A 27,854-nucleotide genomic window follows, 5' to 3' on the forward strand; every position below is an offset into this window, starting at 1 on the left:
GAATCTCTGATTGGATGAAACAAAAGCTTTTATTTCCCACTGAAAAATTAGCAAAAAGTATTTTTCTGATCGAATGAGAATGTCTGAAAAAGCAAAAAAAAAAAAAAAAAAAAACAAAACAAACAAACAAAAAAAAAAAACAGTTGCTTTTCTCAACAACTATCTGAATAGTTTTACAAGTGTGATTTATGGAAGATGGAATGTATATAGACTTATCCTTATTTTGTTGGGTGGTCAGTCATTTTCGATAGACCCTCGATTCAAGAAAATATTTTCTTTAATTTGAAAGATATCCAGAGTGAAACGCTATGATGAAAACATTGAACAAAAAAAAGTACTGACAACAAAAATAGTAAAAATAATCAAAGTAATTGAAACAACAATACTAATAGAATCAAATGCATTCGCGCTATGAAAAAATGCGAAGAGGTTTTAGAGGAGAGATAGCAAGTGTTGTAGGTGGAGTAGTAAGTACTATCGTTCATTGAGCACTCGATCGCCGAAAAGACTAAAATAAATCAACAAAAAGTAGTCTAAGTCATCTTTAAGATTTCTTATTCCAAGAAAGTATATAGTTGTAAAATGAATTTTTTTTTTAGCAGTTTTAATATATTGGCAAAGTCATCAATAACCATTTTGACTATCTCACTTGGTGACAAATATCTTTTTGTTCTTTTAGGGTCTGTTTGGAAAGCTATCAGGTAATTGGAATTGGTGTAATTACTAGGGTAGTAATTACCAGCCTAGTAATTACACAGTTTAGTAATTACACTGACCTGTTTGGTTATCACAGTGTAATTACAGTAATTACACATGTCTTGTTTGGATGCCACAGTGTAATTACACATGTTCTGTTTGAATGCACAATTGCAATCATAAAATTATAATAAATTTTAAAAATAAAAACTAATCATTTAAAATTTATACTAGAAAAATAAGAAATTTTATAAATGACATTAAATTAAATATTTAAGATATATATTCTTTTTTGAAAATATATTAATTAATAAACATATTTACTGTAACTAATATTATGAAAAAATAATTGATTTATATTTTTTCAAATTAATATATTTCAATTGAATTGATCGTAACAACTAAAAGTATGAAGTTTCTACGAACATTGTAAAATGCATGTTTGATAAAAAGAATAGCAATATATAAATAAAATATCATAAATTATTAAATATTTGACAAAAATATAATCTGTCAAGTCTAATTAAAAAATGACGTGCAATATAAATTCAATATTACTAAAACAAATGAAACTGAAAATATAACATAAGTAATAAATTCAAAACAAAAAATTTAACATAATACTCTTATAACAAATTTCAACATAGCAATAAATATGATTTATTTTTATTTCTTCATAATAAAGAAAACGTAAGTCTATAACCTTACTTACAATAAATTCTATTTTAATTTAAAAATTAGAATACTAATAAAATTATGCTAATGAGAAAATAAGCATGGCATAAAGAAATAGATAATACGAGAAAATTACATAGAATCACGTAAAGTAAGGTTGAGAACAAGAATAAAATGAACTATAATAATAAAAAATAAAAAATAGACTTTTACAAATTTTTAGAATAATAAAAATAAAAATAAAAACAAATTAAAATAATAGAAGTAAAAAAAATTAAAACAAAAAAAATAAAAATAGAAATTAAAAAAAATGAAAAAGTAATCAGGTGGTAATTACACCATGTAATTACCAACAATTCACAGCTTCTGCCTGTGAATTGTAGAGTGTAATTACCCCCTGCCAATTACACCAATTACCTGCTGACCAAGTAACTACCTGTCCTTTACACCAATTACACCAAATCCAATTACCAGGATGTCCTTCCAAACAGACCCTTAATTAATCTTGGTCACTTCAAGTTGATCCTAAGACTTTTTTGATCTCGGACCAAGCTCCCTAGCACAATAATAATACTATCAGTAAAGAAACAAATAGATGCTTAAGACTAAAACTCTGCTTTACCACTGAAAAGGAGTAAATGTTGGACTAACTAGTAACTGTCTATCCTAATCCTCTAACTTCTTTGCTCTCCTACTAATAATTGCCTATCGCATTCTCCCTATTTTAATTGTGATTTTTATAAAAGAGAGAAGAGAAGAAATTTTGGTATTGGCGCCCACAAAGTATCACCTCAAAAGAGAAAGGAAAAGATAGATAATATATGTGATAATGCTTATTAACTAATCCATATTAATTTAAGGAAAAAGACATAAATATTGGCCTCTTTCGTTTGTGTTTTCACATTAAAATATGAGATTGGATGGTCCAAGTTGAGATTTTTGTCTAGTGGCTATATAGACAAAGTAATTGTTTTTAGTACTATAAGCCTATGATCAATTGCCTTTTATGCTTCTAATGCTAAACAACATAATTACCCATAATTATTATTATTATCATCATCAGTATCCAGCAACATTTATGCCCAAAGATATTATTTTCTTTTTACCCCTCAAATCAATATCATTTCATACACCATTAAATTTGTTTAACTTATTAAAAAAAAATTAGATTTTTTTAATATTTACTTAATTTTGACAAATTTAAGTTTCATTCAAACTTCAAACTTGAAGTGTAGAGTTAAAGTGTTAAACTTTGACATACCCTAATTCTAAATCAATAATTTTGTCCAAAGTTGAATTTGGGACAACTAAGTTTTAAGACTTTATAAATTTCGATTATTCCTTAAAAAGACATCTTGAAAACGACTCCTTGTGAATTTCACCCCTTTTACTCAGATTCAGTCTTTTTTCTATTTACCCGATTTACCATGAGACGACTATATTTGGACCCCATTACATGGATGCCTACAAGGCTACAACATACATTATATTTTGCGCAATCAAGCAGTTGACTTACTATCACCATTCTACTAGTATATGAATTTAATCTAGAGTGATGGAGATTTTTTTGAGGCATTGATTACTTTTAAAATATATATATATATATATATCTTTCCTTTTAATTATTTTCATGTAATGTTGACCTATTGTATACTTAATACTTTGTATGTTTATTTCTACAACCGTCCACTTTTTATTTGTCATGTTGCACTTTTCGAAAGTTAATTTAACTAATTTTTAAAGTTAAATTAGATTAACTTAATTCGATATTTTAAACAAAAAAAATTAGATATTCAAAAACTATACAAAAAGTACTATAAATTGCTATTTCTTGCATATCAATATGATGAAAAAATATCGTAAAATATTAGTCAAAGTTTTTATAGTTTGATTCTAAAAAAGAAACCATGACAATTAAAAGTGGATCGAGAACTGAGGAGTATCAGATAACACCTAATTACAACAACAAAAGTACTTAAAATTAGAAAAAGAAAAAAACGTTTGACCTACTTTTAAAGCAAATTCAGCGTCTATTTAATTTTTGGATAAAATTATTAATAATTCACTTTGCTTTAATGGAAAAACCACTAATAATCGAAATAATTTAGGTGCTGAAAAAAGCAGTAAGAGTCTTTTTAGCTAATTTCTATAATTATTGGTTCATGGAATATGCTTCGATCACCATAGTATTAATTCGGCGCACAAAATTGACTCTAAATTCCATGATATTTTTAGTGAAAATGATATTTTCTTATTTAATTTATGTAATATTTTTTAATCCGTTATAAGTTGTTATATTTTTATAATAAAAAATAATTTATGTATTTTTTTTCATCTTTAATAAATAATTTATAATTACATAAATGCTTAGATTTATTTGAAACTATAAGTTTAATTTGTTTAAAAATATTTTATGTCAAATCAAATGATATCATATGAATTAAAACGTATCGAGTATTATTATTATAATACTTTTGAAAGTGATTTGACAAGAAAACCACTTATATATAGTCTGTATCTTATGAAGATTAGCTGGAATGGGCCCTACAAGTCTACCACTAATAATTGTGGTGTTGCGGAAAAAAAATATTTCTTTTTATTACGGTGTTTTTATGAAGATGATTAATGGACCATTAATTTAATTAGCTAAGATGGTTGATTGGTGATTGACCAAACAACTAACGGGGATTTTCTATAATTTTTATTACAAAAGTATAATTATATGAATTAATTGTTGTAGATTTAATTTTATGCAAGTACATTCATGAGGTTTCCCGTGTAAATCACCATCTTGTATTATTAGTTGTATACTTGTTTTAGAGTAATTCTATCAACTTGGTGCACTGAACCCTTAGGTTAGTGTTGGGGGCTTGGAGCTATAATGATGAAAGACTAGGTCAAGGTTTAAAATTTATGAATTCGAAATTTTAGTTACTTTAAATTACTCCTAATAATTTATACAAGACAAAATATTTGGAGTCTAAAGTGTTTAGGTTGAGCAAGTCTGAGAAAGACTGTAAAGTTTAAAGGGTTTAAGTTGAGCATGGCTAAGACAAAATATTCGGAGTGCAAAATTCAGTGATATAACTTATGTGACACATGTGGAAGTAAGAATTGATATACAAGTCATCTCCGAGAAAGAAAGTTTCAAGTATCTGGGGTTAATAATCCAATAAAATAGACAGATTCAACGAAGAATGAAATGAAAGCTCACATCTCATATCTAATTATTAAGTACAAAAATTGAACCGAAACATCCAATGAATACTCCAATTCTCGTATCTAAGCTCATATTTTTTCTGTAGAACTTAAAGGTAAGCTTCAGTAAATATGTTTTTTTTTATTATTATTTCTAAATTTTGAAGATGGCCGACTATTTTATAATTAGCTTATTTTTGTACTCCATAAATAATCAAATACTAAATGACAGCATTAATGAGATTGATAACAATTGGTGAACTGCTAAGTACAGCCTCAATCCTCTGGATTATTATTGGCCCTACAAATATCATTTTCATGTTATAATAATCACTCTTAATTTCAACCTTAATAGTGACAGCTGCTTTCCATAGATGGTTGATTAGTCCTCATGAGCTAACGGTCGAGGATCTTTCGAAAAGAGTCTATATACCTACTTGAAATAGGAGTAAGGTTTGCATATATTCACTTTTTCCAATCCTCAAACTCAACTTATGAAATTACACTGAATATGTTGTTATTGTGAGGCTGTGAGCTAATATTCTTTAATGGATCTTCTAAAAAATGTTTCAGAAAAAGATTGACTATAAAATTTGAAGTTTGAATTTTAGTTCCAAGTGCATGCATTTTTTAAGAGTTTTAAAATTAGCACTTTCTCTCGTTGATCGAGCTTTTAACAAACGAAGATATGTAATAATATCTCGATCAAGGACAGAGGAGATGTGGGAGAATGATAAAAGCCAATTACCTACTTAATCAACTAAATAAACAAAGATAAACTCCCTCTCATCACCATCATCACTATTTAGATATTAAACTTTTTCGTATTTAATGAGTGTTATTGAAGTGTGTGACTATATTATTTAAAAGTTTAAGTTGTAGAGAGAGTCTACTTTTATTTACTTAATTATATTTGCAACAATGATAAGGTCCGAGCACACCCCATCCTCCGTAGACTCCATTTGTGGGATGATACAGGATATGTTGTTGTTATTTTAGGCAAAAAAAGAAGTGGCAGGGTTAAAAATCAGTATTATTCACCAAACAAGCCCACCTTAGTCTTGGACCTCTTCTTGGTGACACCAGAAGCAACCATACACTTTGTAGCAGTTGACAAGCTAAAGTTACCAGTTTGTTTCAAAAGAACTTTTATGTTTTCGACTTCTAAATGTAACACTTCCATGTCTACTGAGGTGATGCAACTGATATGGAGTAGGAACCTCAGAAGACAGTGAGGTGTTCAATGGCAAGTAGATATGACAACATTGATTTATGGCCTAGCTTATTGAGCCAACTTGTTTGAATCCCAAAGTGAACATAAGAGGCGGATTCAAGATTTTAAGTTGACTAGTCTGTTCTGCTATTGTGTCTATACCCACATTCCTTTGAAATATTTGATATGATGTTAACATGAATATCTACTTTTTGAAATTCTTGTAAATGTAAAAGCTTGAACTAAAAACTGTTGATGGCTACATTTGTTACTGACAGAGATTCATGTTTCCCCCACTTTTCGTCCACACGAAATTTGCAGTCTTGATCTGCATCATGCAATTTTCAATTATCATGAATCATGCATATTGGCCTGACTACCTATACCCTTGCATCATACTCAACAGGCACAGATTTATCATACTTTTCTGCATATTTATATCTTAGTGAAGAGAACATTCACCAAGAAAAGCCAGCAGCATCGACTTTATTTTCTATCCTAACAACTATTACACATTTTTCTCTATGTTTTGTTAGTTCTCCTAAAAGGCTTTCCTTGATATCTAGTCCTCTTAGTCATAATCAAATTGTTGAGCAACATAAGAGAAGTGATATGGGAGAGCACAAAGTCTTTGTATGGAGTCTAAGTTTCCTGGTTTTGTTGTGTTTTGGGCTTTATGGACGTGTAACAGTTGAAGCAATCCGAGAAGGGAAGTTTTTAACTTCTCAGGCTAAGGCTGCCAATGTAGCACTAACCAATGGTTATGGAAAAGAGTTTGGAGGTGGAGGTGGAGGTGGAGGTATGGGTGGAGGCATAGGAGGAGGTGGTGGTTTAGGCTATGGCTCAGGTGGTGGAAATGGTAACTATGGGATGGGTGGAGGATCTGGCAGTGGCCAGGGCGGTCAATATGGTGGAGGTAGTGGCGGTGGCTTTGGTGGAGGATCTGGTAGTGGCCAGGGTGGTCAATATGGTGGAGGATCTGGCAGTGGCCAGGGTGGTCAATATGGTGGAGGAAATGGTAGTGGCGGTGGCTTTGGTGGAGGATTTGGTAATGGTGGTGGCGTTGGTGGAGGAAATGGTGGCGGATATCCAGGGTATGCTGGTGACAGAGTGCAGTCTAAGTTTCCACAAGTGTCTGCAGGGAGGAAGAACTAATAAGGCACAATACTGGTGTTAACTACATTATAGATATCTCATGTAAAATAAGGACAATGTTTACTACTAAAGCTAGTCTACCTTACACTATTGTAAGCAGCAAAGTAGGTCCAGAACCAAAAAGGATATAATAATAATAACCAAAGAGATTATTATTCACTTCATATAATAAAAAGTCACTGAAACAATGAGATCATTGTTTATCTAAATATAGTGTCGTTTTTATTTAGCGGAAATAACTATATACATATGCAGAGTAGATGCATAATAATCTGATAAGGGAACATTAGGGAGAACCAAGTTGTGTTATGAGCTGCAAGGACCTCAAATTCTTGAAGCAGAACTTGCAGTATGCCTGCTGGTGAGTTCTTCTCATTCTTATTCCTGAAAGAAACATATGAAAATCGCTATAAACCAAGTTTTATCTGTGCTGCAATTACCTATCGATTTCTTCAAACATAACATCAATATAAGAATTACTAAAGAACTATAAACATATTTCCATATCTGACCTCTAAGAGGGAAAATTTAAAAGCATTCAGATACCTACTAAATGAACAATCATAAAAGCCAAGTAGAAATTAGCTCACGTATAAGTAACATTCAATTTGAAGTTGTGAAAAGAACAGGTCATTGGAGTAAAGTTAAAAGTGCATCAGAGGCCCCAAGACACTTCTCAATCAAATTTCCGAGTCACCCTTAAACTTTGAGAATGTTCGCATCTTAATGTTGTCCACTCATTAGCCAAGACATCTATCACTTCTATTAACCACGCCCTCTCATTCATCGCCTTCATATTAAACTTGAACAATCTGGAAAGATCCTAATCTTCTACTTTGGCTCAAGTTCGATCCCTAGTCTTTATATGGCCATTATCTTGCAAAACATATATGTAAATTGGCTAGCTGGACCAAAATTACCAAAAGAAGTTCTCATCCTTTATACCTACATAGTTTTTTAATAAACTTGTCTTTTGGATCATAGTGGATAGTAAATTGGCTTTCTAGAATCAAGAACCAATTCTACTTTACACTGATTTCGATGGAGAATTGGTTCTTGAATACCAAAAATATTAAGGGCCCATTGCTAACTCTAAAGTTGGGTTTGACATTTGGAATGACTAACACTACTATTATCATTGTCAAAAACCTGCATAAAATTGATAAAGTGGTATAAAAGATGAATGTCGCAGAAGTTTTCTTCCAGAGTAAACGAAAGAGATTTTGAGATCATATACTCAAGTATCCTACTTCATGAACCAAGATACAGAAGCAACAGCAGGATCTTATGTTTACTCTCGGGTGCTTGTATGAGTTGTTTATCAATTATCATCAATTCAACAGATATAAATGGATGCATTTGTAATCTGACAGTACAGATAAATAGTTTACATCACTGGTTCCTATATTTACCAAGAATTTAAAAGATGAAGCCATTATACAATAAAAAGGAGTCAACTATAAAATTTAATGTTCAAACAACTCCACTTATAAGGCGAATGGAAAATTAAGCAACTCTTTTAAACGGTTTACTGTAAACTAACTATAACTCGGCAAAGAGATGCAAATTGTGAGATTAGTCGTATTGTTCCAAGAAGCCAACTACACTGATGTGACTGATCCTGATGAGTTTAACAGAACAGAGTCTCAAGTAGTGAGTATGTTCTTGATTGATATTCTTTGTGATGCAATTAAAGCCCAGATATTACATACAGTATTTCTAATAATAGAAAAAAAAGGTCCTCATAATCAAAAGGACAAATCTCAAAAAATTGGACTAGGATTCACCTAAAAGGATGTCTGAGTGATGACCGGAAAATGGATGTCTGCTAGACATTTGAAAAAACAAGATCACCTAAGAAACAAAACCTAACAATGCAATTTAACCTTTAAGAACTCAAAGGGAAATGTAGAAAGGACAAGAAGATACCTCAAAGAATCTGGTATTAACAACAGCAAATGTTTTTATTAACTAGATCATTATGTTCTTATCCTGGAAGTGAACAGTTGCATCTTTGAACTTGCAATTATCCAAGAAAACTTCAGTCATGTGGAGTGATTTTTCTTTTTTTGGCAAACAAGAGAATTAATAAAAAGTTCAATGTGACGTTTAATATTTTCATCAGATTTGAAGTTAAAATTCAACCAACAGCAGGTTTGAGGGCCAAGTTTCAACTACATGGAACATAGATCTTTTGGATTCTCCAAACAAGTGAACATCACTACAGAATAAAATTGAGTTAGAAAATCATATGAATCACCTTTTCACCTTCATCTCCTTCTGCAGCACGGTTCATTTCATGTGTCCTGTAGATACATGCAAAAGCTAGTGAGAAAGGCAGATGAGAAAAAATAATCAAGAGTCAATGAAACGATACAGTAGGAACTTTCAGAGGACATAGTGAGGAAAGTGAAATAGAAGTACCTTTCATCTTTGCCTGTATCATTAGAAGAATCTGAAATGGGATCTGGATCTCCATGCATTTTAGTTTCTGAAGACCCTACTTCACAATCATCCTGCACGGTAAACCATTAGGAGTGACATTTCAAGAAAATCTATGAGTAATCCATCCAAAAAAAGGGAAATAGTTACAACCTTACTATGATGTGTCCATTCGGGAACATGGTCCGACAAAAGCTTAATATACTGCTCCATAGCCACTTCCTGATTCATGCTTCCCATTTTCTGCCACGCATTCCTTGCACAATGGAATTATTGTCCTCCATCACTTACAGATAGCAGCTTTCATTCCTGTTGTATAACTAGCAATCAAACTACACCCGAAAGTAGTTTGAAGGTCTGTCCTTTACTGCTTATTGCATTTACTCTAGGTATTTTATTCTAACATTCTTATGACATAAATGTACTAAATATCATGCTTAGTTTCTTGCCTCCGTCCTCTCAATTTCACTACGAAATTCAGGCTATAGAAATCTATTCTAGTTTCTGGTCAAACTATTCTCTGGTAAAACCAGGATACGGTAGAGTTGATGAAAAAAAGTAAAGAATAAATGCTACTCCTACTATGCGAGGGGAAAGCTACTATAGGTCAGATCATCCAACATCGTCAAGGAATCCAATTGTGAATGATTAGACTCAAAGTCAATAAAACTATATGTGAGATGGTGATTGATCTCCCCATTTTCAGCAGCATTCCTTCTATTTTCTTAAGTATATAGGCATGGTATATATTGATCGTTTCCTCTCCTACAAAAGGTTCTACTAATCCAATAATCACAAATATCCAACTAACTAGATAAACGCAAGCATTCGCTACAGAATTTACTTTTTTGGTTCAAACAAATCAAAGAACATTTGAAAAAATTAATGCAATTGAAATAGAGTACAAACAATATGCTAAAGCTCATATTTTTTTGGAGTAAGAGGTTATACCATTTGGCGCGGGCGTAGACTTTCAATGCCATTGGTTGAGGTTCATGACAAGGTCCTTCCATTGCAATTTTCTGGAGTCCATACAATTGCATCATCAATTCACTCCCCAAATTCTCCATACTGCTATTCTTTCCATTTCCCCCATCCACAAAGTTTACAGCTTTTACAAATTCCTCCTCCAATTCACTCCTCTCAATTCCCTCCCAATCATCATCACTATCTTCATCCATCGCCATCTTATCCGTCTTCTCATCATCCCCTTTACTCAACCCTCCTCCTACCTCAACCACCTCATTTTCACCTACTTTGGCTTCATCAACAACCACAGCATTCGCGGTATCTTTCTCCTTCACAACAAGCAACTCATCAATCTTCTTAACCTCATCCTTTTCCTCCATCAACCCAATTTTTCCACACATATCTGCATCATCATGACCATCACTCATCTCCCTTTCACCACCACAATGCTCAGTCAAATCAAGATTTTCATAAACCTTTTCGCCCGTAAAGTCCTCACCTTTCTTTAAAACACCCTCAATTTTCTTAACTTCATCCTTTTCCTCCACCAACCCAATTTTTCCACATACATCTGCATCATCATGAACATCACTCACCTCCCTTTCACCACCACATTGCTCAATCAACTCAAGACTCTCACAAACCTTCTCTCCCTTAAAGTCATCACCTTTCTTCAAAACACCCTCAATTTCCACCTCCCTTTCACCACCACAATGCTCAACCAAATCAAGATTCCCAAAACCCTTCTCTCCCTTAAAGTCTTCACCTTTCCTCAAAACACCCTCAATTTTTTTCTCAACAAACCCTTCAATCCCATCTTTATTGGGTATTTCTCTTTCTACACGATCAACATTTCCAACAACTCCTTCTTCAACAAATTTGACTCTTTTCTTACTTTTCCTACTCCTAACAATCAACCCTTTTGAAATCTTGACTTCCTCCACAACAATTTTCTCTTTATCAACCCTTCCATCTTTTGACACTGCAGCAGAAACAAATTTAACAATTATACAAGAAAATATAAGTATTACCATAGCAGTAACAAAGAATTCTTGAAAAAGATTCATTTTTTAACTTTCCCAGATGATCTTCTTGCCTCTTGGGATACAGTTAAGATGAAGATCAAAAGATTGCTGAGATAATTATTAATATTAATAAGAAGAAGAGTTCAACTATGAAATGGATTTGAAAAGGATAAGAATGTTTGAAAACTGAAGGAAAGAATTAATGATGTGGAATTTTACTATGCTTAGAACATTTCCATGCTATAATATTGGTGGAATTCTATCAATCATAAAGGGATATTTGCAGCTTAGAGTAAAGTATATTCGGTTTTCCTCTTCCAATAATAAATATATGGGGGTTGTTTGTCTTGCGGATAAAGAAATCTCAGGATTATAATTTTGAGATTATAATCATGGGAAAAATATATCTCATATCTTTCTTCGATCTCATATTAAGTGAATTTGTGAAAAAAATGCACATTTATTAAGAAAAACATAATTTGAACTATATTTTTCATTATTGTTTTTTGTGAAATCATAAATATAACTTTGTGGATAATGTAATTTATCTCCTAAAAAATATAAAATTTCATTAAAGGAAAGGATAAATATAGAAAAATATTCAAACATTCCTCTTGAACTTTAAATAATTTTACTATTTTAAACAATAAAAAAGGCCTCAAAAATTTACTTAATATGTAATAGAAGGAGACGGAATAAAATAATATCCTTAAGGATATTCACGACTAAGGTTGAAACTAAATCAATATTATGTTTGTTTGAAGTTTTAAATTTATACATAATATGAAAATATTAAAATAAAATAAAAAAAGTTGGAAGAGAAAATTAATAAAAAAAAAATATTCATGATTTTTTAATGTTTTAATCATCTCGCATACCATATACTCGATTATAATTGTTACTATCACATAGTATGACCCTGCAGGCTGCAATTATAATTATGGGAATAATTTATCCTACGTCTTTCGATGGATAAAGTAATACCAAATTTAAAGTTAAATCTCTCTTTGAAATTAATTACGTATACTTTTAAGTAAATCATATATAAATTTAATTTTAATATAACGATATTACTTTTTTGTTTTTTTTTATTAATGGGGTCCCATTCAATTGTTTTAAGGGGGTCCCAAAAACATGAGCATCTTTATTTGGTGTTTGATTTAATGTCAAAACGTAAAAAGTGTATATATGGGCCATCTTAACACGTTTCTTCATGTGTTTTCGTCTACCTATCTTATCCTCTTCTCCCATTTTCTGATGTGTCAATCTTCAAATCGATTTTTTTAGATTTATTTGTATGTTTTTTATAAGTAAGAAAATATTTTTCTTGTTTTATTGGTGAATGAAAAACAATATTTATTAAGAATTGACATAAATTTACATATGCTATTATCTTGAAACGTTAATTAAATCTAAAAATATCTGAATATTGTAATTCAACTATGAAAGATTGTCAAGTAAACTGACCTTCAAATCTAATTACAATTAGATAATATATTTTGCATAGAGATTATATAATAATAAAAATATTTGATCTTAAAAAGGCTTGAATGCTTCAATTCAACTATGAAAGATCACCAAGTGAACCGGCATTCAAATCTAATTACAAGATAGGATATTTTGTATACAGATTAAAGTCATTTGCTAAGAAAAATCTTATTGTCTATAAATAATTGAAGTCATTTTCTTCGTATGATGAAACTTCTCTTTTTGGAAAATCTTTTCTAGTAGTCAAACATAAGATGTGAATTTTTTCCCAATATATCAAATTAGCTTGTTTCTTTTTATTTATTTTTTAAAAAAATTGTTGCTAAATAATTATATTTTTGTCTAGTTCAAATTTTAGAGTAGATATAGACAAAATACTAGGTGTTTTTTTTTTTCTGTTTAGATTTTAGTGGATAGAAATATCAGATATCTATATTTTTGGAAAATAGCAAATACTACATGAAATTAATTGAAGTTCGCATGAATTGTCCCGAATACCATGACTATAAAAAGTAGTATATAATAAGTCTAGTATTTGTTAATTTGTACCTTTGTAAGTTAAACAATGTTTTCTTTGGGATGGAGTAATACTTTACCAAAATTAAGATTTTCTCTTTCGTGTCAGTTCTACTTATTATTGCCAAGTTACCTTTTTAAAAAAAAAATAATAATAAAAACTTAAGCTGTTCTTTGCGTATAAAATGCTGTTCGTGAGAATTTTTTTTCAATTTTCTTAATTATTATTATTTTAATATTATTATACATTCTTGCTGCCAAATGGTTGGATTATTACAAGTAGTTGATTGAGGAGGATAAAATAGGCTCTAGAGCAAGTTATTCCATCATATAATTAATTATAAATAATGGTTAATAAAAGTTAAATACTACTCCTATTTTAAGTTTTAACCAATGGAATTAAATATTGATTAAATTGGTAATTTTATAAGGCTAAAACTTGAACAACTTTAACAAGAAAAGCAAAGGACAACATTCCTACCAAACAATTGTTTCGTACAAAATTATAATATACCAGAAAGAGATGTGGTGCAGAGAATGTGACTGTTTTTCTTAATTAGAGATTTCGAATTTGAGCTCTGAATATAAAAAAAAATTCATGATATGGAGCGTTTTCCTCCGAATAAAGCCCTATATAATGTAAATTCGAAATAGTTCCAAGTATCAAATATCGAATTGGAAATCAAAAAACAAAATTATATTACTTCATTGTCTTTTATTATGTCATGATTTTTATTCGTTTCTTGGTTTTTGTTTCCTTGTAGATTTGGACAATTATAAGAAGAGTAACTAAAATATACATTGTATATTTACTTTTAAATATCTCAAGTTATGAATCATGATTAAATAATATGTTATATTAGGAAAAGGTTTAAAAAGGAATCATGATTTGGTATCTTTATATATCAAAAATGAGTAGAACGGTATTTTTTGACGCAAAGATGAATGAAGGGTATTTTGAAACTTTTCCTATAGTTTAAAGGTTGTATTTTTTACCCTTTTTCGTTATATAATTAAGGAAGAATAAACTCTGAAGTACTATATCACAAGTTCAATCACTACTAGAAATGGGTTAATAGTTTTTGTGGTTCATTAACTATTAATAAATTCTTATTTTAAATTTTGTGATTTCTAATTAAGCATATTCAATTTTTAATTATTTGAAATGTGCTTCTTTTTTTTATCCACTTGCTTATAAATAATTGTAGACTTCCTGAACTATTATTCGTTTCACCATTTAATTACATATGTATTATATTAAGCTTGTATTAATTATTACTTCATAGTTGTAGGCACTATGGTACTAAAAGCAATCAAAGATAACATATTTTCTCAATTAAGTGACCATTTAGTTAATTACGTATTAAATATGCTGAATCATATATCATAAAAGTTCAAATCAAAATCTTCTCATAACAGAGGGTTCGAAAATACAAGTATCCGATTAGAAATTTGACGAAATATTTCTGCGTTAGTTTGAAAACAAAAAATATTTGATAAGTGTTTATCTAATGTGATATATATCTCTGGTGGGATTTGCAAGCTTTTTTTGCTGGAGTAATTGATTTCTTAAATAATATAATAAATTAGTATTGAGAAAAATATATATAATAAATTATCCCAAAAGTTCAAGTTGATCGTGATACGTAACTGAGTTTATTCAACTGGCCACTCACTATTATGTTCATTATTCATTTATACTTTATTTTTCTAGTTTTCACCTAATTTAATTAATTAGAGATTCTTTAAGTTCATAGCTTAATATTAAAGTAGCAGTTTAGAATATCTTAATTTTATTAATAGTCCTCCACCCTCAACAAATAGCACAATTCTTTATGCTAATGACAATTAAATTTTATTTAGCTTCCTTAATTAGTACTTTGCTTTGGCATATAATTGACTTTTACAAACAATACCGATATTATACAACAAGCAACATAAGTAAAACAAGCTAGAATATTTTACTTGGTCATTTCCAAGAGCACCTATAAAACAACTATTTCAAAATTTATTCCTAACTAAAATCAAGTTAAAACAATATTTGATTTTAACTATATGATGTTTATGTATATGTTTTCAAAGCATAAGTTAGATGTATGTGTGTTTCCGTGTACATGTAAGGACATCAACTGTTTGTGTGGCCAACTGGATCTGATGTATGTGTTTACAAACTATATGTGCAGATCAGTTGTATGTGTGGCCAACTGGATCCGATGTATGTGTTTTCAAACTATATGTACAGATCAACTGTATGAAAAAGATATGTGAAATGTATCTTATATGTAAATAATGTAATGGAAGAACAAACACCTAAAAATATATATTGTATGCATGTCATATGTGTGTGTCAAATATTAATATCGTTTTTATTTAAAGAATGCTCATTTCTAGAATTTTTAAATACATAGATACGATATGTTGCATCAGATAATTAAGTTTCTCATGAATTAAAGCATCCAACAACATATGATCTACTCACGTAAGAGCAGATTCTAGTGTCGATATACTGATGATTAATTTAAGTTTAATCTGTCTTTTTTCTTCTTTTTTTTAAAATGGCAATTTAGCTTTGTAATTAGTGCTTAATTCCAATCGTGTCATTTGGACTTTCTTTATTTGGCTTATAACCCAAAATTAGCAAAGTGGTCTTCAAAAGCAACTACATAAACCTTTTAGATTAGGGACAGGACCTAATTATTTTTTCTTTTACTTTTCCTTTCTTCTTTTTATAGTAATTATCAAATCAAAAAAGCAATTAAACGCTATGATGTTCCCTTTAATTTAAAATAATAGCAAAAACAATTATTTGTCTAACTAATTACAACTTCTCACTCCAAACATTTGACATTTTATTAATTTTTAAATGACAATGACTTTCTTGCAATGTATTCACCATGTCATTATATATATATATATATATATATATGTGTATGTGTGTGTAAATTATAATTATCTAGACGGCGACTTATATAATTATTAGCTAGCGAGTTAATATCTAAGAGGAAAAAATGTAAATTATGATATCGACTATGCCTAAGCGTCGATACTTAGGCTATTGAAAATATAATTAAGAAAATAGAAATGTGCACGAAGATCGAGGTTCTTATTGTTGTCACTTATTATCAGGGAAAAAAATTCATGAGTTTTTCACAAAAAAAGTTAAAATAAATTTTTAGACGAATATTGAATGTCACACTCTTTCGTTTTATGTGTTGGATCATTTGCAGAATCAAATCTTATTCACAAAGTAATAGATTAACTATACGTCCTCCTTACATTTATACCGAAGACATCATGCAATGACTTATGTTAGGGGATATATGAACACTTTTAATTGGTCCTAGCTAGCACAATAATAATTTGTTAATTAAGTTAAAGTTTTCAATCAATATATTTAAATATTAACGTGTAAAATTGTTAGACGATGAAATTACACTAACCAAAAGTCCAAAACTTATGATGTACACAAAATCACAAGACATAAAATTGCTGATGGGGAGGCACAAAATAAAAACATTACACCTTAATTTAAGCAAATAATCTAATAATGTAGTCAACAAGCTTATCATTTTGAATTCTTGTGATTTTTTTTTTCTTTCATAAATGACAATATTGTTTTGGGACGTATCATCACTAGGGCCTAGGGGTGGACATAGTTTTACCCAACTTAAAATTCAAATCGAAATTCAGGTACTTAGTTTTGGATTATGGATTCAAATTTTATTTTTTAAATATTTATGGTTTTTAGAGTTTGTACCACGTATTTTTGGAAAACTCCAGATTTTTATACCTTATATTCAATCCTGTGTACCCATATTATATGTGTCAAATAGTAATAACTAATAAGTTCAAATTTTTAAGGTCCAATAGATTAGTATCATACGACCTACTCATTACAACATTAAGTCCAATATGAAATTACATGTTATGTGCGTCAGGGTGACTTCAATCCTTGATATAATTATATATTCCAAGAAGTAAATTATTAGGTGAACATGAGGTTCTTAATTGCTATGATTTGCTGTAAATTAGGAACAAAAAATCAAAACCAAAACCAAAAATCCGAAATATTCTAATCGATTAATACTCTAATTAAAAAAATTCAATTCAATCCAATCCTAACTTCTTTGATTATAATTTCTTCGAACCATAAACCAAAGTCCAAATCGAAATTTTCACATTTTAATCGGCCTAAACACCCACACTAATCATCACATAGGACACTAAATAGGATTACTTGCATTGTATAATCTTTCTTGAGCCCACTTATTAAACGATCCCTAGATTAAAATTTGCATTTAAAACGGTGAAACGACATAATCTAAATAGTAACCTAAAAAATGGCCAATTGTGCATATACATGTGTTGAGATTCAGTTAGGTCCAAGAAAATAAAAGAGCAACTTTCACATATAGCAAACACAAAATTCATATTTGTATGCTATAGCAAAGTTTGCATAATTGCGCTCCATAGCAAACATAAATATGTGTATTTCGTTATACATATACAAAAGAAAGCAGTTGTATAATCTGTTTTGATATACATATACAAAAAGATCAATTGTATAAAGTGAGAGAGGTGAGTGAGCGAGCGAGATCTGGGAGAGTGGCGAGCGAGATCTGAGAGACGGGAGAGAGGGAAACGAAAATATATGTATGTATACAATTTTCACGCATTTTATACATTTGCGTTTTTGTATAAAGTGAGAGAGGTGAGCGAGATCTGGGAGAGGGGAACGAAAATATATGTATATATACAATTTTCTCTCGCTTTATACAAACACAAACGCATTTTATACAATTTGCATTTTTTGTATAAAGTGAGAGAGGCGAGTGAGAGAGCGAGATCTGGGAGAGTGGCGAGCGAGATCTGGGAGAGGGGAGAGAGGGGAACGAAAATATATGTATATATACAATTTTCTCTCGCTTTATACAAACACAAACGCACTTTATACACTTGCATTTGTATGAAAAACGAGAGAGGCGAGGGAGAGAACGAGAGTGGCGAGCGGGATTCACCAGGAGAGAGGTGAAATAGCAACAGTTTGCTATGAGGTACAATTAAATCAAACTATATTTATAGTATTTAATTTGAATTAATAGTTTGCTATTATATACAATTTTCCCAAAATAAAATCCCCCTATTTGATTTTAGGTGTCATTGATACATCTATATTTTAGACTAGAATTATATACATTTATTATTGAAGACTTTTAGAAAATCATATTTATATTAGATTGGTACCAATAAATATTTGAAAAAAAGTAGCACTCTAGATTCACTAAAATTTTGTAGCTAGTAGCTAGCTACCTTTGGTCCAGGCTCGAATAATTTGTCACATCTATGTATGTTCCCATAACATGAAAAAGGAAATTTCTTGGTGCGATCAGTTAAATTTTGTTTTCTTTGTTTATTTTTTGTTTGTCCAATTTAAATTTTGAAAGCTTCAAAACAAAATAATGATTGATAATTTGATATGACTATTTTACTAGAATAGTTCTATTAATTGAGATGTTTATGGTTAGATCATATTAAATTTTGGAATCATATTTAAACATAATATTATTATAATTTTTCAAAAATAAAAATAAAACTTAAAATACCCCCTTTCACATTTTTTATCCAAATGTGATGTCCAAATAAACATGGGCTAGTTAAAAGGAACTCATCGTCGCCGGCCATTCTTCTACGTTGTCCTCCTTCTCGTTCTTTTGAATCGTTTTAAGCGAATTATATATCAAAATACTAGAGGTGATTTTGAGTTGGGCATAATCGTATAGTCAGTCTATATTTCACGTACAGTTAATATATACGTCATATATAGTTAAGTTATATTCAATTTTTTGAGTGTATCATAATGTATAATTAATGTATAACTTATGTATAAGTAAGCTATGTTGTATAGTTCGTATACTTTTATGACTTTCCACAAATTATATTATATTGTCAATGTTTACTTTCTATGACTTTTGACTATTTTTTTTTAAAATCAAATATGACTATACTTTTTGTAAATTAATTATTTTATTATATATATATATTTGAAACTATCCTTTTAAAATAATTCCTTACTTTAGTACACAAATTTGTCATTCCACCCACTTTTGTTTCAAGCGACATGCATTTTTCTCTCCCTTCTTATTTAAAAATTGTTATTATTTCCTCTCTTTGTTCTTGACCTTATCCATTGAGAAATTAGATAAGAAAGGAGTTGACGACCCTAAGAAGAAGAAAGAAAGAGCATGTGAAAGAAAAATGGAACAATTTGCGATTGAAGAGGTTGAAGCTCAGATTTTAAAATTTGACTAGTGCAAACATAAACATTTTGAATGAATAATATATTAAAAGAAACAAAATATTGAGAGGAATTCATATCTAAAATTTGGAACTGTTTAGAAAAGGTTTTGGTCGGATGTCCTTTGAAATTTGTCATTGAAGGCTTTGAAACTCAATTTTTTTAAAATTTGACTTACTGCAAATGTGAATCATTTTGAGTAAATACTATGTCAAAAGAATCGAAACATTGAGAAAAGCTCATATCTAAGATTTGAAACTGTTTAGAGGAGATTAGATGAACTATTGTAATTTATAAATATTGTATGATAGAGAATATGGATGTGTATACATTTTTCATACATAGTTATATATATAGCTATACACTATGTATACAATATTAATGTATTACATATATATTATATAACTATTTATACAATTCGATACATTATGTATACATGCAGCCATTTTCGTTGATTTTTTTTTTCACTTATACAGTTATATAACAAGCCCAAAGTTAAATTTGATCGATTGTAAAAATTATAAAATGCCGATTATTATTCTAATAAGTGATTATACAATATATAAAATCCCTTTTTAATAAATCTGTCCTCACTTATTGCCTTAAAATTGACCTTTGAGTAAAATGCATTACTATGAACAACCAAAATTCGAAAGCAACTTCAAACATCTTTTGCCATAGATTTTTACTCATTTAAAATATAAAATAATTAACAACTTATTTCATGAATTTATGAAACTTTTGAGATGCCTCCTTAAGAAAATATATTACCTTTAATTTATATAGGCATAAGTTGGAGTTTAAAATGGAGTAACCTCCAAAAACAACACATCTTGTAGAGTCTATAAAATTTAGCTATCTACACCAACTTTGTTAGATGCTAATATATTATGATACATATTTAATTTATGAGCATGGGCTATATCAGATAGAATGTTAAACGAATATTCATATAGTTTCTCTTCATAACAGTTGAGTTTATAATATATTACGTGGCATTTAATTATGGAAATACAATTGCAAGAATTTATCATTAACTGCGACAGAATTGTACCAACATTATTTATCAATAATATATTTTTGTTTTTTCATTTTTTTTAATCATAATTTATTTTCTATCACTTAAAATTTATTACAAACAATTGATATAGTAATACCTAATTTTTCAACTTCTTTTAATGTGAGCATAAAATTGTATCGTTGGTGAGGAACATTAGGAAACCCGACCAAAGAATTTTTTATCTCTATAATACCTTATGAATATTTTGGCTGCTTCCTTTTTTCTATACGAAGGATGTGACACATGAGGTAGAAAAATGTAACAATTGATAATTGAAATATGTTACAGTAACTAATTGATAATAATTTAGGTAGGAAATTCGTATATTTGATAATTCAGATATAAAATTAAAAAATATTTCAAATTTATTTTTAATTATTAACTCTATATAATATAAAGAAAAATACACCTTTTATTAGGACCTTTTTAATAATGTATCTAATTAACAATGGCTAAATAATATAAAACGAAAAGAGTAACCTATGCTTTTGACATGGTTTCCAACATGCAATTTGTTCATATGGAACGGTCTGGAATGTGCTAGGTACCCAAAGCCCGTGAACCTCCACTATCTCTCTCTTGTCCATTAGTAATTGGTTAGAAAGTGAGTTATGCCAGTATTAAATTTTACCTAAGAAATATTTATGTTTGATAGTTAGTTATAAAATAAATTATTTAGGTATAAAATTAATATATTGTTTAATTTGTGTTAGTAAAAATTACAAGATTACAAATTACAATTGAAAATAAAATGAAGAAATACAAATTATTTGTTCTGGCTGAGGCGCAAATATATCGCTTTTTTTAAGGGGATTCAAGCCCACTGCAACAAATGTTTTTCACCGGTCTAATAGTAGTCCTTCTTGACTTGTTTCCTTCAAGATACAACAACCGTTTCAAAGTGTAACTCAACAAACTCTGACAAGAGTTGACTCCAAAGCTCAAAAAAAAACATGACCTCCCTTCAACTAATAAGAACTCTCTTTTGACTAACTTTTATGCACTCTATATTTTCTTGTGTTACTGAAACAAATAAGGATCATCACTATTTATAGTTGAAGAAGTCTACAATGAATAGAAAGATAACGGGATAGTAAATAGTGAAGATAAATGACCTAAAGATTAGGTATGCTAACAAGGTATAATGGAGGAATAAAGAGTGAAATAAAATGAGGATAACATAATGCTATCAATGGCAGATGAAGAAGTTGCTCCCAACGTTTTATGGAACGTTAATCACAAATGAATGAGGGAACATCCTTACTCTCTAACTTAACAAAATAAAAGGAAAGAAAAAGGTGGAGGGTTGCTCCTTGTCACTTAAACTTACAAAAAGTTCTAGAATTCATAAAACTAGAAGCAACCAAACAAAATTTAACCAGGGTCGAATATGAAGTTGCCCTTCTTCACTCGAATTCTAATGTTGGGCTTGCCAACTACATCATTCTTCAAGGTGAAAGTAATCTTAGAAGGAAGATTTATAGCCTCAGTGATGAAAGTAGTTATTTTGCAATGTTAAGTTATATTTGCAAGCAAATCAGCTATAGTGTTACCCTCTCTGAAGGTGTGAATGAAAGAGAAATGACCAAGTGAACTCATGAATTGAATCTGTTTAATATCATCTTTGATCTGCCAAGAGGGGTTGATCATACCTCTAACCATCTGAATGATCAAGAGGGAGTCGGACTCAACATGAGTAACTCTATAAAAACTGTGATTTAAACACCATCTTAGGCCATTCTTTAGAGCTAGAGCCTCAATTGAATTATTTGAGCAAAAACTAAAATAGGCACTAAAAAGTCATAATCATTTGTCCAGCACGATCCTAAGAACTCATTCACTTCCTTTCAATATGCCACTTAAAACAGTAGGCAAGGATCTGAACACTAAAGGGCTGTTTGGTTACTGATTAGAGTTATGCAGGTATTAGTTATGCATTTATTAGTTATGCAAGGTTTAGTTATGCAGGTTTAGTTATGATGAGTTTAATTATGTTGGGTTTAATTATGCGGGTATTAGCTATGCAGATATTAGTTATGTAAGTATTATTTAGTTATGTAGAGATTACAATACATGAATTATTAGCTATTGAGTATCTAACTTGTTGTAAATTATTAATATATATTATTTACAAAATAATAATAATACATGCTAATAAAATGTGGAATATATTGAATAATATATAATGCTAATATTTGATTAGCATATGTACCGTCAAAAAATATACAATCAAATTTCTAATATTAAAAAAATATTCATATTTGCATAAATAAATAAAAACTGTAAGTATATAAAAAGAAATGAAAAAGTTGATAGGAAAACAGTAAAGTTTTCAATTAAAAATAAAATAAAATTAAAAGAAGTGAAAATGGTCTATATATAAAAAGAAAGAAAACAGTAAAGTTTCCAATTAAAAAAAATAAAATTAATAGGATAAATATGTAATTTATCATTTTTTAACATGTATAACTGATACCCACATAACTTATTTCACCTTCTACCTTGCATAACTTTATACATAGATTTCATCATAAGTTATGTTGGTATTACTTATATCGGACTACAAAAAATAAACCAAACACCGTATAAATTAATACATGAATAATTTTTATACAACATTTAAATTCTTACCAACCAAACATGGTACAAGTTATGTTGACTTTTATGCCTATTACAAAACTTCTACCAAACACCGTAAAACTAATATAACTTTTTATACCTGAATAAGATGTGTCTTATACAGTAACCAAACGACCCCTAACGGTTATGATGACCACGCAAATGATGTGTTTTATTAATATTAATATGTAAAACCAACAATTTGTAATTAATCAGATGTTTGTATAAATAGTATAGGTATAAGTTACGAGAGAATTTATGTATCATTTTTATGTATAAGATAGAATAACTAATATATATATATATATATATATATATTAACTAATACATGCACAAAATAATATTATCTATTCATTTTTACTTATTCATTGTTCTAAAAATAGATTTTTATTTTTACTTGTTATTTTAACCTATCGAGAAAAGAAAAGACAATTTCCTGTTTTAATCCCTAATTATTTGTTTTCCACCGTATATCAATAATTATATTTTAATTAAAGAGAGTTGAAAATCAAAAGTAAATAACTAAAAGTGAACGAAGAAAAAATATATAAATTTGTTCATAATTAATTTCTACGATATTAATGTGTATAACTCTTATCGACTATCAAACAACCCTAATGTTTGGCCATATTTTCAACACATATCCACCTATTTCTCTCATATTTGTACTATACTTTCTCTGTCCTTAATTACTTGTCCAATTTTATTTTTTTAATTATCCCTAATTAGTAGTGAATATAAAATACTAGTGACATCCAGTCGTAAATCCAAGTGTAGTCCTATACATACTACGTAAAATAATACCATCGAGAAAGTGTAACATAAAATATTATACAGGGGCATTCCGTGTAATTTAACCGTAATATTTATCTGCTCATTCTCGCCGTTGAGATTGAGAGAAGAGGAGGAGACAGCAGCCGGAAAATTCCCCTGATTATATTACGATCTGTTAAGGGTAAGTTAACCTGAGTTTCTGGTTGTGCATCAGCTAAACCATATGTTCAATTTAGTTTGCATATTACGAATGCAGTTCCACTTTTAGATAAAATTGAAACCATTAACCCTAGGAGAAATTGATTAAAATATTCGGTGATTTCTTCAGTCTGTCCAAGTTTCCAAGTTTTGGGGACGAAGCTATCCCAAATCTCTACTGGCGTGTGGTAGGTGATACCTGGTGGAACAATTGAGTGGCCCACAGGCTTAGCCAGATAGATACAACCCTATTAACGAATTGCTGTTTAGTGATTAATTTAGGGGCAAAGTCCTCTCCACCTTCTATCATGCATATGTTTTTTCTATTGGTAGCTGTTATGGATTATTTGTTATGAGACTCACTCTGTACAATAGTTTTGGGTGTCAGTGAAATAAATTTTTCACATGGATGGATCCTAAGTGGATAATTTTTATGATTCTGGAGACTTAACTAGTTGCAATGCCCTTCCTATATAATGCAAAGAAAAACAAAATTGTACTGAATTCCCTTTTCTTGTTTGAGCACACTGGAAAAAAATGCTTGGAGAGATCTCTGCTCTTACCATTTGTTTATTCATATGCGTGTTTATTGGAATACTTTGTGCTTGTTTTTTGTAGTCTTTGGTTTCCATAACTCTATTTACTGGAACAAAAGAGAACAAAAGAAGAATGGGAGATGGACAACATTCTACTTCTCGTGTTCGGCTTCAACAAGTAATTCTGGTTTCCCTTTCTCTCTGTTTCTATTTTTTGGGCATAATTTCATTGAGAGTCTTGTTGTCTTTTTATGTGTGTAGGATCCCATGGAGGGTAAGATTGAAAAATTGCCCTGCGAGTTGCTTGTGGCCATTCTTTCATATTTATCTGTAAAGGAAGCAGCAAAAACTTGTCTTGTCTCTCGTAATTGGAGATATTTATGGCAGTATACATCTGGCTGTCTTGAGATTTATGATAGGGATAGAAGCACTACAGATCCAGATGTACAATACAAGTTTGTGAAGTTGGTGAATCAAGTTTTGAAATTGCACCAGGGTTCAACTTTAGATCAATTACGCATTGGTTTTTGCTTCAGGGGTAGTATTTTCACATTTGATCACTGGGTTAAATTTGCCATTCAAAAGGAAGTAAAAGTATTTGAATTGGACTTAGCCGCTGGCTGGCAACTTTTTGTTGGATTTCGCTATTATTATTTTCCTGACATTAACACATTGTCTTCTGGAGACAAGTTTTCCAGATTTTGTAGTAATCTGAAATCACTTAGACTTGTCAATATAGGTGTGAAGGATGAGACCATTCGTTATTTTCTAACCAATTGTCCATGCCTGGAGCAGGTCTGCGTTTCATTTTCCAAATGTTTACAGAGTTTGAGAGTTCCTGGTCCATTTCCGAGTTTGAAGTCGATGGAAATATCATTGTGTAACAATGTCAAGGGAATAGAAGTTAATGCTTCAAATCTAGAGTCTTTTACATACATTGGACCTGATATACTTGTGCCTTTTCAGAATGTTCCCCAGTTATCTGAGCTAACACTCGGAGATTGTTATTGTTATTCTTTTATTTTCAAAGCTGACGAGCACACAAGCTATTCCTCTAAGCTGAGAAAACTTAAGCTAATATTGCCTCCTCAGGTTGTAATTTGTAAATCACTTTGACAATCACCCCCTTTTTTTCATCTTGATATACCTTGAAGTAGCATTTCAGTTTTGTGATATTGACGCAGATATTAAATTTCTTGGTCCAGGCTGTGGGGAAAAGTACGATCACATCAACTTACCCCGATAACTTCCCTAGACTGGACAATCTAAGGGAGTTGGAGTTGGACATTAAGTTAGGAGCTGGTGAAAGCTTAGTCTTCTTCACTTTTTTTACCAAGGCATGTCCTTTGCTGTCTAGATTCACAGCCCGGGTAAGTATATCATCTTTGCTCGCAATTCATATCATTTATATTCTACACGCCCTCTGGCAATGATGTCCTGAGCCCTTTTCTTTAAGGGGCTATATTAGTACTCCTTTATTACATGGAGTCTTCACTTTATTATTTATGGCGGTTTTCCAGCAGCATAATACATAAATAGACACTTCAATTTTGAGTTAGCACATTTAGACATCTTAACTCGTCTCTACTAAACACTCCAACTTACAAAATGATCATCTGGATACCTCCAAAGTTTATTTGTTACATCACCATCTGGTGTCCATGGGACACAATGGAGATGAGTTGTGAGTTATTAGTTATTGTTATCAGTTGAGACAAAGTTAAGGTGTTCACTTTGTCAGCTGATGCCGAGTTTGAGTTTGAGTGTTTGTTATGTATTATGCCTTTTCCAGCATTATGTGTTGTTGAACTATATGGTTTCTCACTCGTTTTTTCTTCTTTCTTTCTATTGAGGCAGATAGGATACAAGTTTGTCTCAAATGAGGTAATGTAACCTGTTACTGCTACTTGTGCAGAGGTTTAAGTCCTCATATTTGGTCCTAAATTGGAGGTTGTTTTGCAGAGTATCGCTAATCAGTGTCATCGTGAAAGTTCAGCTCGATTGTGTACTCGTTTCGTCCACAAACATCTTAAAGAGGTGAAGTTAATTGGTTTTACAGGAGGTAGAAGTGATTATAAACTTGCGTTGCATTTGCTCGAAATTGGAAGATGCTCTCTTAACAACATCATCCTTCAGCCTACCTTTTACTACTACAAGGGTAAGAGTTTGGCATTATTCCATAAGCAGAGCAAGCGGCTTGAAAGGAAGTTGCCACCAAGGGTTAAACTCATTTTAATTCCATCATCATCTTGACTTACTTTTTTCAAGAATTTATTAAATTCTTGCTGTGAACTTGGGATAGATCTCTGTTTATTTACTCCGCAATTTAGAAAAAAAAGAACTCCCGTTTGTTGTAATTGTTGTAATTTATTGATGACTAAAGGATTTCAGGCTAATGTGCACTCTCATCAAGATTGACTCATTATGGATCATTTCCTATGCTCAACACAAAGATGATCTAACGACAGATAGCATGGATGTTTTGTATTGTATCGATCGTCTTTTCGCGATCCAACTAAAAATGTAGACGTGGGTATCAACTAACATCAACGTCTAAGCCCTTTATGATGAACGGTAAAAAACATTACTCCTAACTTCTATTAAAAAAAAATTGTTTTGACTAATTAGTTCTCCATTAAATAATGTATATAGCACATAAATCTCAACAATTTGGGCATCAATTACATTTTATCCCGAAAGGTTTATCAAATTATAATAATCTCGAAATTTTCACGACTCATGGATATATTGTATATGAGTTGTGTATATCTGGATTTAAGAGAGAAAAGGAAAAAAGTGGAGTTAAAAGAGAGAAGGGAAAAAGGGGATTTTGTAATTAATTCAAATAGCAGGGATTTTTATAAATTATGTTATCTTAAGTTGTGTAATTACGTAATTTTCCTACCTATGTAATATAATTTATTGATTAGATTAAAAACTCACTTCTCTAAAAATTATATATATAAAAAGTAAATAGGAGAGGTGATAATGTCTA

At 30.3% G+C, this 27,854-nt stretch overlaps 3 protein-coding genes across 4 annotated transcripts; 2 read left to right on the forward strand and 1 right to left on the reverse strand.

Moving 5' to 3' along the window:
• Positions 1-6,394: 6,394 nt before the first annotated feature.
• On the forward strand, positions 6,395-6,937 carry LOC125813600 (putative glycine-rich cell wall structural protein 1). The gene has a single exon (XM_049493079.1). The coding sequence runs from the start codon at positions 6,395-6,397 to the stop codon at positions 6,935-6,937; it is 543 nt and encodes a 180-aa protein (XP_049349036.1).
• Positions 6,938-7,064: 127 nt separating this feature from the next.
• Positions 7,065-11,475, reverse strand: LOC125812394 (acyl-CoA-binding domain-containing protein 3). 2 transcript variants are annotated; one of them, XM_049491900.1, is made up of 6 exons: positions 10,945-11,473; positions 10,331-10,776; positions 9,533-9,635; positions 9,362-9,453; positions 9,198-9,243; positions 7,065-7,321 (listed from the first exon to the last, which is right to left on the reverse strand). In XM_049491900.1, the coding sequence occupies exons 1-6, from the start codon at positions 11,413-11,415 to the stop codon at positions 7,316-7,318; spliced, it is 1,164 nt and encodes a 387-aa protein (XP_049347857.1). In that variant the 5' UTR covers positions 11,416-11,473; the 3' UTR covers positions 7,065-7,315. The 2 variants fall into 2 exon arrangements, with proteins under 2 accessions (XP_049347857.1, XP_049347853.1); XM_049491896.1 differs by having other exon boundaries at positions 10,331-11,475.
• Positions 11,476-24,947: 13,472 nt separating this feature from the next.
• LOC125813564 (putative F-box/LRR-repeat protein At4g15060) lies at positions 24,948-27,172 on the forward strand. The gene is made up of 5 exons (XM_049493038.1): positions 24,948-25,037; positions 25,121-25,951; positions 26,065-26,229; positions 26,717-26,743; positions 26,822-27,172. The coding sequence occupies exons 1-5, from the start codon at positions 24,993-24,995 to the stop codon at positions 27,110-27,112; spliced, it is 1,359 nt and encodes a 452-aa protein (XP_049348995.1). The 5' UTR covers positions 24,948-24,992; the 3' UTR covers positions 27,113-27,172.
• The last annotated feature ends 682 nt before the right edge of the window (positions 27,173-27,854 follow it).

Source organism: Solanum verrucosum, unplaced genomic scaffold (assembly GCF_900185275.1).
Source record: "Solanum verrucosum unplaced genomic scaffold, falcon-dt-bn FXZP01000235.1, whole genome shotgun sequence".
In the NCBI taxonomy this organism is placed as follows: domain Eukaryota; kingdom Viridiplantae; phylum Streptophyta; class Magnoliopsida; order Solanales; family Solanaceae; genus Solanum; species Solanum verrucosum.

Excerpts from the sequence above, each read along its gene's own strand:
- LOC125813600 (XM_049493079.1), top strand. The coding sequence starts at position 6,395 with ATGGGAGAGCACAAAGTCTTTGTATGGAGTCTAAGTTTCCTGGTTTTG.
- LOC125812394 (XM_049491896.1), bottom strand. The coding sequence starts at position 11,415 with ATGAATCTTTTTCAAGAATTCTTTGTTACTGCTATGGTAATACTTATA. Across the intron at positions 9,636-10,330 it reads GTCTACGCCCGCGCCAAATG|GAATGCGTGGCAGAAAATGG; the intron begins GTATAACCTCTT and ends CCATTGTGCAAG. Across the intron at positions 9,244-9,361 it reads GATACAGGCAAAGATGAAAG|GACACATGAAATGAACCGTG; the intron begins GTACTTCTATTT and ends ATGTATCTACAG.
- LOC125813564 (XM_049493038.1), top strand. The coding sequence starts at position 24,993 with ATGGGAGATGGACAACATTCTACTTCTCGTGTTCGGCTTCAACAA. Across the intron at positions 25,038-25,120 it reads CTCGTGTTCGGCTTCAACAA|GATCCCATGGAGGGTAAGAT; the intron begins GTAATTCTGGTT and ends TTATGTGTGTAG. Across the intron at positions 26,230-26,716 it reads TGTCTAGATTCACAGCCCGG|ATAGGATACAAGTTTGTCTC; the intron begins GTAAGTATATCA and ends CTATTGAGGCAG.